The sequence below is a fragment of the Anabrus simplex genome, chromosome 9 (assembly GCF_040414725.1).
Source record: "Anabrus simplex isolate iqAnaSimp1 chromosome 9, ASM4041472v1, whole genome shotgun sequence".
NCBI lineage: Eukaryota > Metazoa > Arthropoda > Insecta > Orthoptera > Tettigoniidae > Anabrus > Anabrus simplex.
The window spans coordinates 20,080,780-20,099,070 of NC_090273.1; the positions used below are offsets into that span (position 1 = coordinate 20,080,780).

Sequence of the window (18,291 nt, forward strand, 5' to 3'; positions counted from 1 at the left end):
TAATCTTGCATGTGTTGGCCGATGGCTGAAAACTTGTTGTATTTTATTGCGTTAGTGTGCTCGTGGTATCTGATAATGAAGTTTCTCCCGGTTTGCCCGATGTAGGTTTTTTTACAGGTGGTACATTTGATCCTATAAACTCCTGATTTTAAAAAACTGTTCAATAAGAACATGAATGTTTTATACAATACTTCACACATCAACAAGACCAGCAGTTTTTTAAAATCAGGAGTTTATAGGATCAAATGTACCACCTGTAAAAATACCTACATCGGGCAAACCGGGAGAAACTTCATTATCAGATACCATGAGCACACTAACGCAATAAAATACAACAAGTTTTCAGCCATCGGCCAACACATGCAAGATTATAACCATAATTTCACCAATATTGAACAAGACATGGACATCCTCGTATTAGCAAACAAGGGCCCTTTACTGAACATAATGGAAAATTACTACATACACCTAGACCAATACTTTAATGCCAGTCACAATCTCAATGAAATCTCAGAGAAACCCAACATACTCTTCGATCTATTTATCACTTTCCTCAGAAACAATAATGCAACCAACCTAAACTCAATCCTAAATTTAATCAAAGGTACTTTTCCAAGACAATTACACTTTCTCCCGCACCCTTCAGCCCCACCTTAAGCCCTCTTCCTAAGCCATATTTCATTTCAATACAAGAACTTACTGATTTCCATGATTATAATTTTTACAACACCCCATTTATACTTTATTCTTTGTTAAAAACCTTAGTATGTATATTCCTTGTATTATTAACTATTACCATAACATCTCATTTCACTTGTTATTCTTTAAAATAACATTGTCTTAGGATTTCGCCACAAATGATCTTTGCTCCAATACGGCTGATGATGACCCCTAGATGGGTCGAAACTAGTACCGTATAATTTGTAATTTTGTGAATATATTGTAGTATTGAAAAGGTGGAAACGTTTACGTTATTATTATTATTACTTATATATTATTCTCAGTTCAATACGGACCAAAAACATGAAATTCATAACCATCTCTGATTAGTGTTATATAGAGGATGGTTGCCTAGTTGTACTGCCTCTTAAAACAATAATCACCACCACCACTAAGGTATCTCAAGTACTGAAAAAAATGAAAAACAGAAAGAGCGGTAGAGGGACAGATGACAACCAAAGTAGTTGGTCTTATTTCAATGCTCTGAAGTTCGTCACTCCGGGACTTATTCCCTGTTCAACACAATCAAATTTGGTAAGTTCATATTCTAAGAAGTTCCCTCTTCAACACTAGTTTCTTATTCTCTGTTGTGGGTTGCGATGTGTCTATACTGCCAGTCCACTTCACCCTCAGTAGTCATAAAATAGTTTTTAAATTCATCTCTCACATCCTTTTTTGAAGTTGTATAGTTATTTCTTTTACCCCATTCTAGCGGAAAAAGTGTATTTCCAGGGTTATCTTCATCACGCCAAACTCCAGATATCACATCTCAATTTACCGCATCTTCTGAATCAATCATTCCATTTCCTAAATAGGCTGACTCATTTACTTTCAGTAGGAGATTATGAAGGGCACATATTGACGACACAACGTCTTAAACAGTATTCAGATCCAAGAGCATAGGATTTCTTAGTACTCGAAATCTGTTTGCTAAAACTCCGAAACTGTTTTCCACAGTTCTACGGGCCCTTGACAGGTGATAATTAAAAATTCGGTTGGGTACTGGTTGATCACGAAAGGGATAAGGTTTCAAAAGATATGTTTTCATTGCAAATGCATCATCACCAAAAAGACAGTATGGCACTGACATATTTCTTCCTGGAAGTGGTTCAGAACAGGGTAAATGTAGTGCCTTTTGTTCCAATTTATCGAAAAAACTGCTGTTAGAAAGTACACTTCCATCAGAAATTCGGCCATTACAACCGCTGTCTATGTAAATAAATTTATAATTGGCATCTGCGATTGCCAACAAAACAATACTGTGCGTTCTTTGTAGTTGTAAAACAGGCTCCCACTGTTATTAGGAGCTTGTATAACTACATGCTTCCCGTCCAAAACACCCAGGCAATGAGGGAAATTCCATCGTCTTTCAAAATCTTCTGCAAATTTAAGCCACCCATTCGTGTTTTGTGGAAACTCTAAAGATAGAATAATAATCTGCTCAGTCAATGAATAACTAGGAAGATAGAATAATAATCTGCTTAGTCAATCAATGAATAACTAGGAAGATAAGCTGCCTCTGTGGATCAGTGGTAGACTGTCGGCCTCCGGATCCCAAGATAGCGGGTTCAAACCCGGCAGAGGTAGTCGGATTTTTGAAGGGCGGAAAAAAGTCCATTTGACACTCCATGTCGTACGGCAAAATTAATTAAATCTCAGCCGTAGGCGCTCAAGAGAGTTTCCTTTTACTCGGTCTGCCATCTAGTGGGCCTAGAGTAAAACGGAACGTCGAAATTGACGAGCAGACAGCCAGATGGCGTCAACTTGAAATGTCTGCGCACGCTAGCTGAGGCCATACGATTATTATTATTATTATTATTATTATTATTATTATTATTATTATTATTATTATTATTATTATTATTATTATTACTACTACTACTAGGAAAATGTATTAATACATTACTGTTATAATATTATGATAAAAGTAAATAATAATAACAATAATAATAATAAACAATAATAGTTGATAGAAAAGAGTGTGAGGGATTGTTTCAAGGAACATGTTGCACAAGGACTAAATGAAAAGGCTGAAGGAAACACAATAGAGGAAGAGTGGAGAGTCATGAAAAATGAAGTCAGTAGGGCTGCTGAAGAAATGTTAGGAAGGAAGAAAAGATCAACTAAGAATCAGTGGATGACTCAGGAGATACTAGACCTGATTGATGAATGACGAAAATACAAGAATGCTAGAAATGAAGAGGGCAGAAAAGAATACAGGCGATTAAAGAATCAAGTGGATAGAAAGTGCAAGGTAGCTAAGGAAGAATGGCTGAAGGAGAAGTGCAAGGATGTCGAAGGCTGTATGGTCCTGGGAAAGGTAGATGCTGCATACAGGAAAATCAAGGAAACCTTTGGAGAAAGGAAATCTAGGTGTATGAATATTAAGAGCTCAGATGGAAAGCCACTTCTAGGGAAAGAAGACAAAGCAGAAAGATGGCAGGAGCATATCCAACAGTTGTATCAAGGTAAAGATGTAGATAATTTGGTTCTGGAACATGAAGAGGCTGTTGATGCTGATGAAATGGGAGACCCAATTTTGAGGTCAGAGTTTGACAGAGCTGTGAGTGACCTAAATAGGAACAAGGCACCTGGAATTGATGATATTCCCTCTGAATTACTGACTGCCTTAGGAGAAACCAGCATGGCAAGGTTATTTCATTTAGTGTGCAAGACGCATGAGACAGGAGAAGTCCCATCCGATTTTCGGAAGAATGTTGTTATACCTATTCCCAAGAAAGCCGGTGCTGACAGGTGTGAAAACTACCGCACCATTAGTTTAGTATCTCATGTCTGCAAAATTTTAACACGTATTATTTACAGAAGAATGGAAAAACAAGTTGAAGCTGAGTTGGGAGAAGATCAATTTGGCTTCAGAAGAAATGTAGGAACACGTGAAGCAATCCTGACTTTACGTCTGATCTTAGAGGATCGAATCAAGAAGGACAAGCCCACGTACATGGCATTTGTAGATCTAGAAAAGGCATTCGATAATGTTGATTGGACCAAGCTATTTATGATTCTGAAGATGATAGGGATCAGATACCGAGAACGAAGAATTATCTACAATCTGTATAAAAATCAGTCTGCAGTGATAAAAATCGAGGGCTTTGAAAAAGAAGCAGCAATCCAGAAAGGAGTGAGGCAAGGCTGCAGTTTGTCCCCTCTCCTTTTCAATGTTTACACAGAACAGGCAATAAAGGAAATCAAAGAGAAATTTGGAAAGGGAATCACGGTCCAAGGAGAGGAAATCAAAACCTTGAGGTTTGCCGATGATATTGTTATTTTATCTGAGACTGCAGAAGATCTCGAGAAGTTGCTGAATGGTATGGATGAAGTCTTGGGTAAGGAGTACAAGATGAAAATAAATAAGTCCAAAACAAAAGTAATGAAGTGCAGTCGAACGAAGGCAGGTTATGTAGGAAATATTAGATTAGGAAACGAAGTCTTAAAGGAAGTAGATGAATATTGTTACTTGGGTAGTAAAATAACTAACGATGGCAGAAGTAAGGAGGACATAAAATGCAGACTAGCACAAGCAAGGAAGAGCTTTCTTAAGAAAAGAAATTTGCTTACTTCAAACATTGATATCGGAATTAAAAAGATGTTTTTGAAGACTTTCGTGTGGAGCGTGGCATTGTATGGAAGTGAAACATGGACGATAAATAGCTCAGAAAGAAAGAGAATAGAAGCTTCTGAAATGTGGTGTTACAGAAGAATGCTGAAGGTGAGATGGATAGATCGAATCACGAATGAAGAGATACTGAATCGAATTGGTGAGAGGAGATCGATTTGGCTGAATTTGACGAGAAGAAGAGATAGAATGATAGGACACATCTTAAGACACCTAGGACTTGTTCAGTTGGTTTGTGAAGGAAGTGTAGGTGGTAAGAACGGTAGGGGTAGACCAAGGTATGAATATGACAGGCAGATTAGAGCAGATGTAGGATGCAATAGTTACTAGAAATGAAAAGATTAGCACAGGATAGGGTGGATGGGAGAGCTGCATCAAACCAGTCTATGGACTGATGACTCAAACAACAACAGTTGATTTTATTGTTTTATGATTAGATTTGTTTTTAATTTGGTAATTTGGCATTTAATTTTAGGTGGAGAGTTCTTCAAATTCCAACAGAGACATACCAAAGGATGGAGAAATTTTTGAAACTTCGGAAAAGCTTTTCGAATACGAGGAGACTACTCGAAATGTAGCAAAAAGGAAAACAACTTGGAAGTCGTCTAAAAGGAAATGTGAGAAGGAAGATGACATTGCAATAAAAACTGCATTAGACATACGGGCAAAAGGAGCACCAGACGAATACGACAGATTTGGGGAATAAGTTGCTTTAGAACTACGCACTCTTTGAAATGAGTATGTTAGAAGGAAGTTGAAAAATGAAATAAGAAAAGCCATAGTTCGTGCGGCAGATGAGGATGAAGAAGCAACGTGTTCATTCTCTTCAGTGAGTGCCAGCAACAGCACTTCACCAGGATATCTCATCTCCTCCTGCATTACCACTGACTTCTGAGTCGAATTCAGCAAGAGATTATATTAATACTTTTAATTTGGCAGATCTGTAATGCAAAATTATGTACACCATATTTCTTTCCATCCTCTACGAAGTAAAAACTTATGTACAGTATGCCTAAAATTGTACTTTTCGGTTTCTTTACCTTGAATTATCAGTTGTTTTTACTAGAACTATTGTAATTACATTCACGAATAAATAAGATTACATAAGGATATTATTTCATAAGTGATTTCTTTACCTGTAAGTATTTACCTTTGAGGGCACTGTAGATAGCGGAAGCAACCTCTTTTACTATTCTTCCTATCGTACATACAGGGATACGGACAATATACCGAAGACTGCTAAAAGAATCACCTGAAAAGAATTGCATTGTATACAGTAAACAATTAGCATGAATAGAATGCACCTTGATATAAATACAAATAATTCAAATAAACTTACCTGTGGCAAAAATCTTAGAGTAACCACCACGTGATCACGCACTGATATAGCTTTTTTCATTTTAGTGCCCTTCTTGAAGATTACCAGTCCCACAGATTCGGTAATAAACTCAACTTCAGAGCTCGTCAATCAACAAAAGATTAGAAACTGCTGTGAGTCTTCCATTTGTAATTTCCGAATTAGCATATGACCGGCACCTAGAGCACTTCTCCTTTCAATCCATGGCTTAACCCAGCACCTTTTTCCTTTAGATTTTTTTACATAGAATAATCACAGCTGCTGAGACTTGTGGTGTACTAGTGTGATTACATTTCAACTACTCTCCACTCTCTACAGGTGGACAAGTGGACAGGGTGTGACGAGAACTTGTGAAAGCTATCTTGGCGAGGGACTCGCTGGGTAATCTTGATAGTTATCCCGGCCAAAATTAACTCTCAAATGGACAACAACCTGAGAGCGGATATCGAGAGTTACTCTCCCAGCTAATTTCAACTGGAAACCCACCCTTATGGATGAATGCCAAATGTGTTTGATGCCAGACAATCGTCGGGAAGGGTTTGGAGAGGGCGAGGTAACGCCAGATGAGTCCTCCATCAGGGAGGCGGATCCGTCATGTTTTGGGGTGGCTTTATGAACGGACGTCGGATGCCACTCATCGTCGTATAGGGCAATACGACTGGTACACAATATCGGAACAGAATCCTCGAGTCCATTGTTCAACCATACCGATAACATTCGGCGACAGATCAATTCTGCAAGATGACAACGCGCGCACGCACTACTCCGATATTGTGAACCTCTTCCTCAGGGAGGCCCACATCCATCGGATGGTCTGATCTGTGGTGTCTCCGGACATGAATACCATTGAACATGACTGGGATATGCTGAAACAGGCAGTACGACGACGAACAAATCTACCTCTTACCCTGGCCGACCTCCGAAGGACTGCTGCAGATGTATGGGACAGGATCGACCAGGACAGCCTCAACCGCCTTGCAGACAGTATAACACGACAGGTCCGATCATGCTTCACTGCATGGGGTGAAGTAACACCATACAGAGAGGTAGAATCAGATCCCCATGTTTGATAGGTGGACGCACGTTGCTGAAGAATAGTGTTTGTGTTGCGCCTGTCATTGATTTTTCTTTTTCATCAATCGTGTCATGCTTGACATAAAGTGTGTATGTGCATCCCGTACATTCCCTTGGGTCATCAGCAACCTAGAAACCGGGAAAACTCCAGGTGGTGCAAAAAGTTTTTGAGGTGTGTATTATATTTGGAGTGTACAGACCGGGAAAGGGTAGCACTGATACGGATTCAGAATTATTTGATAAGATAATCAGCTATGTGGGAAACGACAAGGAAAGAAATGTGATTGAAGTGGGAGATCTGAATTTACCAGATGTCAATTGGAAAGGAAATGCGAACGACAGGAAGCATGACCAACAAATGGCAAATAAGTTAATATGGGAAGGACAGCTGATTCAGAAAGTGATGAAACCAACCAGAGCAAAAAATATCCTGGATGTGGTGCTGATAAAACCAGATGAGCTCTATAGAGAAACTGAAGTAATAGATGGTATTAGTGATCATGAAATTGTTTTTGTCGTAGTTAAAAATAAATGTGATAGAAAGGAAGGTCTTAAAAGTAGGACTATTAGGCAGTACCATATGGCTGATAAAGCAGGCATGAGGCAGTTTCTAAAAAGTAACTACCGGGCGAGTTGGCCGTGCGCGTAGAGGCGCGCGGCTGTGAGCTTGCATCCGGGAGATAGTAGGTTCGAATCCCACTATCCGCAGCCCTGAAGATGGTTTTCCGTGGTTTCCCATTTTCACACCAGGCAAATGCTGGGGCTGTACCTTAATTAAGGCCACGGCCGCTTCCTTCCAACTCCTAGGCCTTTCCTATCCCATCGTCACCATAAGACCTATCTGTGTCGGTGCGACGTAAAGCCCCTACAAAAAAAAAAAAAAAAAAGAAAGTAACTATGATTGGTGGAAAATGGTAAATAAAAATGTAAACAGACTCTGGAATGGGTTTAAAGCAATTGTTGAGAAATGTGAAAGCAGTTTTGTACCTTTACGGATGGTAAGGAATGGTAAAGACCCACCTTATTATAATAGAGAAATAAAGAGACTAAGAAGGAGGTGCGACTGGAAAGAAATAGAGTTAGAAATGGCTGTGGAAGTAAGGAGAAATTGCAGGAACTTACTAGAAAACTGAATCTAGCAAAGAAGGCAGCTAAGGATAACATGATGGCAAGTATAATTGGCAGTCATACAAATTTTAGCGAAAAATGGAAGGGTATGCATAGGTATTTTAAGGCAGAAACAGGCTCCAAGAAGGACATTCCAGGAATAATTAATGAACAAGGGGAGTGTGTATGTGAGGAACTTCAAAAGGCAGAAGTATTCAGTCAGCAGTATGTAAAGATTTTTGGTTACAAGGATAATGTCCAGATAGAGGAGGAGACTAAGGCTAAAGAAGTATTGAAATTTACATATGATAACAATGACATTTACAATAAGATACAAAAGTTGAAAACTAGAAATCGGCTGGAATTGATAAGATTTCTGGGGATATACTAAAGACAATGGGTTGGGATATAGTACCATATCTGAAGTACTTATTTGATTATTGTTTGGTCAGAGGAGCTATACAAGATGAATGGAGAGTTGCTATAGTAGCCCATGTGTATAAAGGAAAGGGTGATAGACATAAAGCTGAAAATTACAGGCCAGTAAGTTTGACATGCATTGTATGTTGTAACGCTCTTTGTACTTGATAGTGTCTTTGCTTACTATCAACTTGCTAGAAATAGCGTTGTAATTGAGATTTGTTTTCAGGAGAGTGCCCTTGATCAGGATACTAGACAACAAGACATCAAAGTATTCAGAACTGGCAGTACACAAGCGCGCAGAGTGCCGAGAAGCATGCAACACGAGAATATAACAGTTCAATACATCGTGTCAACATTACCGTAAACAGTGCAATTCAGAGCTCCATACATGTGCATAAAGAAGTTAAAGGGCCGCTACCCAAGAGAATTGCCGTGGTAGGTGCACGTAAAAACAGAAGTAATAGGGGAAAGGAACTCGTGAAAGAGAATTTTGGAAAACAAGTTTGAAAATAACAAATATATTATACCAATCTCAAAGGGGTGACATATTATCTTTACATCAGAACAAATAGTATGAACCAGCATATGGCGTAATAAAAGCATTAAAGTTTGATTTTAAAACATGTAGGTGATACAAAATTTGATTACATCGTCATAATCGAATTCCTAAGCACCAGTCACTACAATCTTTGGACATATGTTCCAACACTTCAATTAGGGGAAAGAGAAAAAAGGGGGAGGGAACCTATAGATTCTGAAATCATTTTCTTTGCATTATATTACACAATACGCTAGAAGGGAGGTACATAAAATAAAGTTTCAGGCTCGTGCCAGTAGAATACAAAGTTGGTAGTGTCATACACTTGCTAGATAAGCTCACAAATTGACACAATGTTTACAATAGGACATCAAAAAATGTAACCTCATGCCAAAATATTCTAGAGATTCAGAATAGAAATAAACTAATCTCCAATCCAGGGAGTGATCCTTTTGGTAGATTAGAGAAAAAAAAAAAAAAAGGAATTCTAACAAGTGATCCCAGAAGGGATTAAAACACACATGCATGCGCAGAAGCGACAATAAAATTGAAGCTAACCGATGAACATACAAATTAAATTAGCAGACCACATCTTTTGAGCAAGCACCATTTTTAAGCAAAGTTAACAGATAGATGGGATAAGAAAATAAAACAAGGAAATAAGAAACGGAGGAATGGGATAGGATAAGGATCAAGCCGCCAAGTCCCCAGCACTAACAGACGCGATGCAAAAGTTCATCTCAGAAGGTAGGAATGTGTATGGGCTAGAATTTTAGAACAGCTGTCCAGTACACCATTTACACCACATTTTAGGAATATAAATGTCCAAAAGGCAGAACATTTGCACTGCACGAATACTCAGATGTGTCCTGAAGGGACCAAAGTTCAATTTTCATTACTACGGCGAAGCCCAAGTATAGCAAGGTAGGGCACGTTAAATGATAGAAAGAAACGGAGTCTGCTCACCCTTGACAGAAGTCCAGCACTAAGTTTATAAGTAAAATGGACACGGTCCAGCCGTGTACAGAGTTCCAGCTCCCACTGTCTTTAACAAGGTTATACCACAACTGACCTGCCGAATGAACGACACAAGGACATATATATATGCCAGAGGGGTAGATCGAGAACATACTATAGGCATGACGTCAGAGTGGATGCGCCATGCAGGCAAGCAGTGACAGCAGTAGTACAAGCAGCCGGGAAGCCGACAGTTCGTAACAGCAGACGGAGAAAAGAGCACCAATTCGAAGGGGAGAATTTTTTTTTATATAAGGTAAGCACAAACAGCTCGCAACATAATGTAAGCTTTGGGAAGGCATTCTTTCTGATTATATTAGACATGTTTGTAAAATTAATAACTGGTTCGATAGAGAGCAGTTCGGTTTTAGGAAAGGTTATTATTCCACTGAAGCTCAACTTGTAGGATTCCAGCAAGATATAGCAGATATCTTGGATTCAGGAGGTCAAATGGACTGTATCACGATTGACCTGTCTAAAGCATTTGATAGGGTGGATCATGGGAGACTACTGGCAAAACTGAGTGCAATTGGACTAGACAAAAGAGTGACTGAATGGGTTGCTATATTTCTAGAAAATAGATCTCAGAGAATTAGAGTAGGTGAAACTTTATCTGACCCTGTAATAATTAAGAGGGGAATTCCTCAAGGCAGTATTATCGGACCTTTATGTTTTCTTATATATATAAATGATATGAGTAAAGAAGTGGAATCAGAGGCAAGGCGTTTTGCGGATGATGTTATTCTCTATAGAGTAATCAATAAGTTACAAGATTGTGAACACCGGGCGAGTTGGCCGTGCGCGTAGAGGCGCGCGGCTGTGAGTTTGCATCCGGGAGATAGTAGGTTCGAATCCCACTATCGGCAGCCCTGAAGATGGTTTTCCGTGGTTTCCCATTTTCACACCAGGCAAATGCTGGGGCTGTACCTTAATTAAGGCCACGGCCGCTTCCTTCCAACTCCTAGGCCTTTCCTATCCCATCGTCGCCATAAGACCTATCTGTGTCGGTGCGACGTAAAGCCCCTAGCAAAAAAAAAAAAAAAAAAAAAAAAAAAAAAAAAAAAAAAAAAAAAAAAAAAAGATTGTGAACAACTGCAACGTGACCTCGATAATGTTGTGAGATGGGCAGCAGGCAATGGTATGTTGATAAACGGGGTTAAAAGTGAGGTTGTGAGTTTCACAAATAGGAAAAGTCCTCTTAGTTTTAATTACTGTGTTGATGGGGTGAAAGTTCCTTTTGGGGATTATTGTAAGTATCTAGGTGTTAATATAAGAAAAGATCTTCATTGAGGTAATCACATAAATGGGATTGTAAATAAAGGGTACAGATCTCTGCACATGGTTATGAGGGTGTTTAGCGGTTGTAGTAACAATGTAAAGGAGAGGGCATATAAGTCTCTGGTAAGGCCCCAACTAGAGTATGGTTCCAGTGTATGGGACCCTCACCAGGATTACCTGATTCAAGAACTGAAAAAAATCCAAAGAAAAGCAGCTCCATTTGTTTTGGGTGATTTCCGACAAAAGAGTAGCGTTACAAAAATGTTGCAATGTTTGGGTTGGGAAGAATTGGGAGAAAGAAGAAGAGCTGCTCAACTAAGTGGTATGTTACAAGTAACTATTCTCATTTTGGTTCTGTTAATTTACTACTGTTTTTTTTTTTTTTTTTTTAAGCACACTTTGGTGCAATATCGTTGTTTTAGATGTTATTGTATAATATTTTATAAAATCATTGTCCAACATTTTACCCTATAATTTATAAGATTAGAAAGACTCCATATGTATTATATTTAAGATTGATATAGGCTGATGATGCCCGTAAAGGAGGGTGAAACATGTACCATTGACTTTTATGTATTATGTATAAATTTTAACCATATGAAATAGTGGATTATATTGTATTGTATTGAACAGGTGGACTTATAAATATTGTAATAATATTTGAGACATAAGTGGTATGTTCCGAGCTGTCAGCGGAGAGATGGCGTGGAATGACGTTAGTAGATGAATAAGTTTGAGTGGCGTTTATAAAAGTAGGAAAGATCACAATATGAAGATAGTTGGAATTCAAGAGGACAAATTGGGGCAAATATTTGTTTATAGGAAGGGGAGTGAGGGATTGGAAGAACTTACGAAGGGTGATGTTCAATAAATTTCCAATTTCTTTGAAATCATTTAGGAAAAGGCTAGGAAAACAACAGATAGGGAATCTGCTGTGTGTACTGTACCTGGCAGATCCCAGGGCAACAGCCTCTGTCGGCGTTGCCACAGAGAGTTCGAAACTCTTTCACACGTCTTGGGAGCCTGTCCACATGGTGAATTACTACGCACCCCACGTCATAATTTAGCCAGATCAATGATAGCTAATGCTTTTAGAGGACAAGGTTATAATGTCTATGAAGAAGTACACGGTCTCTCCAACAGAGGAAGCAACCGACGCATTGACATTATTGCTTTTAAGCCATCCTGTTCTGAAGGTTTCATCATCGATCCAACAATTAGATTTGAGACCAACGAAAACGAGCCGGAAGAGGTCGATGCAGAAAAAAGAAGAATTTATGAAGAAACGGCGGACTTCTACAAGTGAAAATATAAGCTCTCATCCATTTCTGTAATCGGTTTGATGTTAGGTGCTCGAGGAACCATACCTACATTTTTTTGTCAACTTCTGCAATTCCTTTGGGCTAAATAGAGATTTTATCTATAACATCGCCATTACCACACTCAATAAGTCCATCATGATCTTCAAGAACCATGCTTGCAGACATCAAATAAATGTTTGACATGCCTCACTCAACTGCCTACATTTAACATCATACGATCACATTATCTATTGTATCCACATCCATTATTGTTGTGAAGGTACTTTTTGTCTTTGGGCAACCTGCAGCTGTTGCAGGAAGATTGTATAATAATAAATAAATTGATGATTTGATAAATATCTATATAGAATTTTCGTGTTACTACTTTGTTTTTGTTTTTCTAATTATTGGAAGCACTGGCGTAGGTCTACCGACAGCTTTTATTCCAATTTTGTTTTCAAGAGATAAGGATGAGAAGTTTGTCTTCATAGTAGTCCGCACGCTTTTAATATTACTAGGCGTACTCATTGATTTTAAGTTTGCTTATAACTACTTAAAAATCATACACATACCACAAACTAAAAACAACTCTACTCAGAATGTGCGCACCATCACAATACCATCAATATGAAGTCACAATCGCCAAAAACTTAATGCAACTCTAGTCAGAATAAACTCACCCTCACAACACCATCAAACATTGGAATGGAAACTGTGCCAGAATGCAGATTCCCTTTATAAATAGAAACTTTATTACTGGTTGATAAGATAATGGAAACTTGAGATTATGTCTATTAAATGACCACTTTGTTTTGGACAATACACGGTAGGGGTAGTATTCTCGATTTCGGCGGGACAAACCATACAATGTACATAATGTAGCACTTTATTAACCTGCTGTATCTACCAACAGTTCCTAACGTATTATTTAACTTTGTTGCTTAATGCCGTGGCATTATTATAGCTATACATGTCCTCTGTTATTCAAAATATTGCTCTGGCAGTTGGAACACCATACTAGACCAATAGCGGTCAGAAAGAACCTCGCAACATGGAACTTGATCTCTAGACAGATATTGGAACTCACTCTGGCCAGGTGCCTTACAAAGTTCATGCGCGTGCTCAGTGTTCTGATATTCAACACAATAAGCTGAACCAAACAAGCTATAAAAGAAGACTACTTTCCAGCTCGTTGGCTCCATGTCACGAGTTGCCTCCTGTACCCCATGCCTACCTCTGAGCAACTCGTCTTGACCTAGCTTAACCCCCCCGACCACCACCACCACCACCACCAACAACAAACTCACGCATGTCTATGGGAGTTCAGTCATGGATATGTTCCTGCATTGTTCCTGCTGTGTGATGTCAACAGCCTCAAATCACAAGTTCTTCGGACGCGTATTTCAAATGTGTTTCCGGCCAGGGGACTGAATCAATAAATATATATAACACTGTATAAGCACAGAGAATGGAGGTTCATAGCTCCAGTGCTGTGTGGGAGAAACCGCCACTGCTGGGAACCTTAGAGAAGTGCGTCGATTCCTCGTCGTAATTTAGAATATTTTCGAGAACCGTTGTTACTGGTTGACGTGTACTCTCTTGCTCTATGTAGAATATACACTAAGTGGTCAAAAGTCATGGGAAGACACTGATGTGAGGATGATAACGAGTTGCTCCCCTGCGAGCCCTCAAAATGGCAGCAATACACAAAGGCATCGATTCTACAAGGTATTGGAATCGTTCTGGAGGAATCTGAACTCGCGCATCTTGCACCACAGAGCGGTAACATGGCGTATTGTCCTGTTGAAACACGGCATCTCCATCAGGATACTCCAGGGACAGAAAGGAATGCAAATGGTCCGACAGAATGTCTACATAATGTCAGTGCTCCCTGCAGCCAAACAGCATAATTGCAACCATGAGAACGCCGCCCAGACCAGAACTAGGCCACCTCCCACCTGGACACAACCTTGTTGACACGCAGGATCCATAGCTTCATAGGGTACACACCACATTCTCACGCACCCATTAGCTCGATACAACTGGAACCAGGATTCATCGGACCATACCCCACGCCCCACTGTTCCATGGTCCGTTGCCAATGTTCGCAGGCCCATGCACGTCGTTCAGCTCTGTGTCGAGGTGTCAGCAAAGGGACATGAGCTGGTCGTCGGCTGGTGAAGCCTATGTAGTGCAGTCGTCTCCTTACAGACCTGGTAGAAATGGATTCCTGATTCCCAACATGTAACTGGGCGGTGATCTGACTCACAGTAGCCCGTCGACGTCCAGTATGGTTCTGCGGAGGCAACGTGATGTACATTCATTAAACAACTGTGGTCTTCCCGTGCGGCGGTTTATGCGGGTGGTAATATTCTGTCTGAGATATTTAAGATCCACCCTCGACACTGTTGACCTCGGAAACCCGAATTTGCGTGTAACCTCCGCAATGCTATGACCCATGTGTCCCACGTTCAAAGTCAGTTAACTCGTGACGTGTTGCCATCTTCACGACACTGGTGTCTGTGACAGACTGCTCGGCTATACCGCAGCTAGCCGCAACGCTCAGGAGTCATACACGGCATATTTTCTAATGGGAGACTCCTTCCGGTCACTTTTGGCCACTCAGTGTATGTGCTGCTTAAAACCTTCACTATGCTCATCTCGCTCAGCTTTTCAAACTGAGATCCTGATTTATAAAACTTATTCACGTAAAAGAAAAATGAGGATCATTGCTGATCTGAGCGCCATCTGCCTTTGGTTCTACCTTATCACTGTTACTACTAACGAGAATTCTTTGATTTGGAATTTCTGTTCTGTGAACTATTGCGAGACTTACCCCCGTGAAGTGGCATGTCAGAATATTCCCCACTTGGCACAGGGCAGCACAAACCAGGTACCAGAATGCTCCGTGCAGGTGGACCACACTTAGCAGGTAGCTATAGAAGGCCGTGATGAATATGGGCATCTCTGGGATCATGTACCTCTCCGACACGACCACACACGTGGAGAAGACGGGCATGATGACTGCTAGAGTCATTGCTTTCCGGCGTATGTTGAGCACCATAGGGGCGTGAATGGCGTGCTGGAACTGGATCTGCAATGAGATGTTGAAACATTACACTCCACATTGCCTTTTCTAAAAACAAGCAAGCTTTTCATCCACTTCGGCAGAATTACTTCGAATAGTGTGTGGAATAGTACTTGTAATAATCAGACCACAAATAAAGGATGAAGATGAACTGCTCGCTTTTGTCGGTTTTTCTCCACAATGTACAAAGGAACATCATCTTGCCGTTCTCGCTCATGTGGCCAGCATCTACCACACTAGTTGCTGTCATGCACGACTGCAGTGGCCAGTGTCTGTGGGACAAGTTGACTCATGTAAAAACGTATTCACTGTGATATATTCAATCACAATTAAAAACATGGACAATATTAACAAATTATGAGGTCATTACTCTCTCGTGTGTTTGAAAAATGGAGGGTGGTATCGGACGGTCAATCTTTTTAACAAGCAGTTTTTTTTGGGGGGCTGAGTGGCTCAGATGGTTAATGTGCTGGCCGTCTAACCCCAACTTGGCAGGTTTGATTCTGGCTCAGTCCGGTGGTATTTGAAGGTGCTCAAATACGACAGCCTCGTGTCGGTAAATTTACTGGCACGTAAAAGAACTCCTGCCGGACTAAATTCTGGCACCTCGGCATCTCCGAAGACCGTAAAAGTAGTTAGTGGGACATAAAGCAAATAACATTATTATTATTATTATTATTATTATTATTATTATTATTATTATTATTATTATTATTATTATTATTATTATTATTATTATTAAAGAGTTTTTTCACATTCAAAATACAAACTAATTAACGCTTAGCCATTCTGCAAATATCACACTCAATGGTGTTGAAGATTCTTGATGGACTAAACAAATATTTTGTCATAAGATCATTTAATTTACCAAAACATTTGTCCACTTGCTCCTTGTTGAAGCCTACTGCTCACTGCAAGCTAGTAGACTCAGATGTCCTCAAACGGAGATATTGGTGCCTCTTCATAAAATCATAATAAAGTCCTTTCCTGCCATGATTTTAGTTTCATTCAACCTATGTTCGACTCTCAATTCCTCAGCAAATTGATACACAAGTTTTAAAAATTCTGTTTTGCTGAGTGGCATGAGCTGGCTGTCCAGAGTGTTGATATACTGAGAATGTTCTCTAATAAATAAGTCCCACTATTCGCCGTACACACTTTTATTGGAATCTCTCTACCAGCACCTAACGTGCTTTTTGGAACAGAGAAACGTTGACTGGGCTCTATAATACTCATTTTATTATCCCAGCCACTATTCACGGCTATTATCATATTGCTTTCTTCCCATTGCCCGTGTATCTTCCCCATGTTTACCTAAAACAAAGGATAGTAATATCAGCAACCTGGAAGGAACTGCAACCTATGATGTCCGATACTACCCGAATTACTCCCTTAAACAACAGGAACTGAACAAGAACGTTTGAAAATAAACTGATGCTAAACCCGCAATATTACAGAGTAAGGAATACCGTTTCTGCTAATGCACTTAAAATTCAATACAACTTATCCTTGTTGCTGCTACTTCTTGGTAAAAATACATCCGTGCCGGCCGAAAATAAAACACCACTCATAAACGACCCTGCCTGTTGACTGAATAGGATGTACTCTCCCTTCAAACATGCAGGCGGACCTGTGAGTAACTAAACAAGTTCTGCCACATGTTGCTGTCAAAGACATCTGTGATTGTTGGACACCAGCCGCCGTCTGATACCTCCCGATCCTCCCCTACTCCTCTTAACATTTCTCTGATCGTGTGTAATACTAGAAAATCATTTATAGTTCTCAGTATATGGTACAAAACTTATCCTTAAAAGGGGCATGATAGTAGAGTGGCATTGTCTCTGACTTCTCGCCAAGGCAGCTGCTGTTAAAATTGCGGCTATCATCGCCATAAGACCTATCTGTGTCGGTGCGACTCAAAAAAGAAAAAAAGGCGGTCAACTATATGAATAGTCATTTCCCTGTGGTTTGGATTTCACGTAAAACTAGAAGATTACTTCTTTCTTTTTTGCTCTTCCTTTAATAATAGTCTGCCGGGGACTGTCAATTATCTACTTCACAGTTATGATTGTTTTCATCATCATCATCATCATCATCATCATCTGTATATTTAAAACACTGGACTGATTTTTGTTATGTTTCATTTGAGAGATCAGATGAATGGATGGATCTGGTGAGGCACTCGGATGAGAGCTTCTGGTTTGTAGATTTGCACACTGTCTTTAAAACAAATTTAATATGCAGCGCTGAAGGTTGTTTCTAATTTTCACACTAAGCAAATGTTGTACTTTAATTAAGGCCATGGCTAATTCCTCACCAATTATAGCCCTTTCCTATCCCATCGTCACCGTAAGACCTGTGGGTAGTGGTGCGACTAAAAAAAAAAATCCAGTATATCTCAGACGTGCAGCAGATTTTGTGAACTCTTTACTCTCCCCCACTCCGGTAGATGCTAAGAAAGTCACTTGATCTGGGAGCATAGTTTGTCTTCTGTTGCTGTGGCTGCAGTTTGTTGTAATTATCATCGAAACCCAAAGAATTGCATCTATACTAGGTGTTGCCATTATATCCCTCTGACAGTCGCATGTTAGCCTTGCACATCCTCATGTAACGTTCATGTCAACCCAGCAGCATAATCATCTGTTACCCAAGGGGATCGGCTTGACAACTTGGTTTACACCATTTTATATTATTTTTAATATGACCCAATTTGATTTTGATAAGGGAGTATTGGATTAACAAGGACACATTGAC

At 39.8% G+C, this 18,291-nt stretch overlaps 1 protein-coding gene across 6 annotated transcripts in view; it reads right to left on the reverse strand.

Moving 5' to 3' along the window:
• LOC136880938 (gustatory and odorant receptor 63a) overlaps positions 1-18,291 on the reverse strand; it is a 118,212-nt gene that overhangs the window by 44,758 nt on the left and 55,163 nt on the right. For all 6 annotated transcript variants that reach the window (XM_067153471.2, XM_067153474.2, XM_067153469.2 and 3 more), the window contains exon 4: positions 15,286-15,543. In XM_067153471.2, the coding sequence (XP_067009572.2) occupies positions 15,286-15,543 (258 nt within the window). The remainder of the gene's footprint in view (positions 1-15,285; positions 15,544-18,291) is intronic.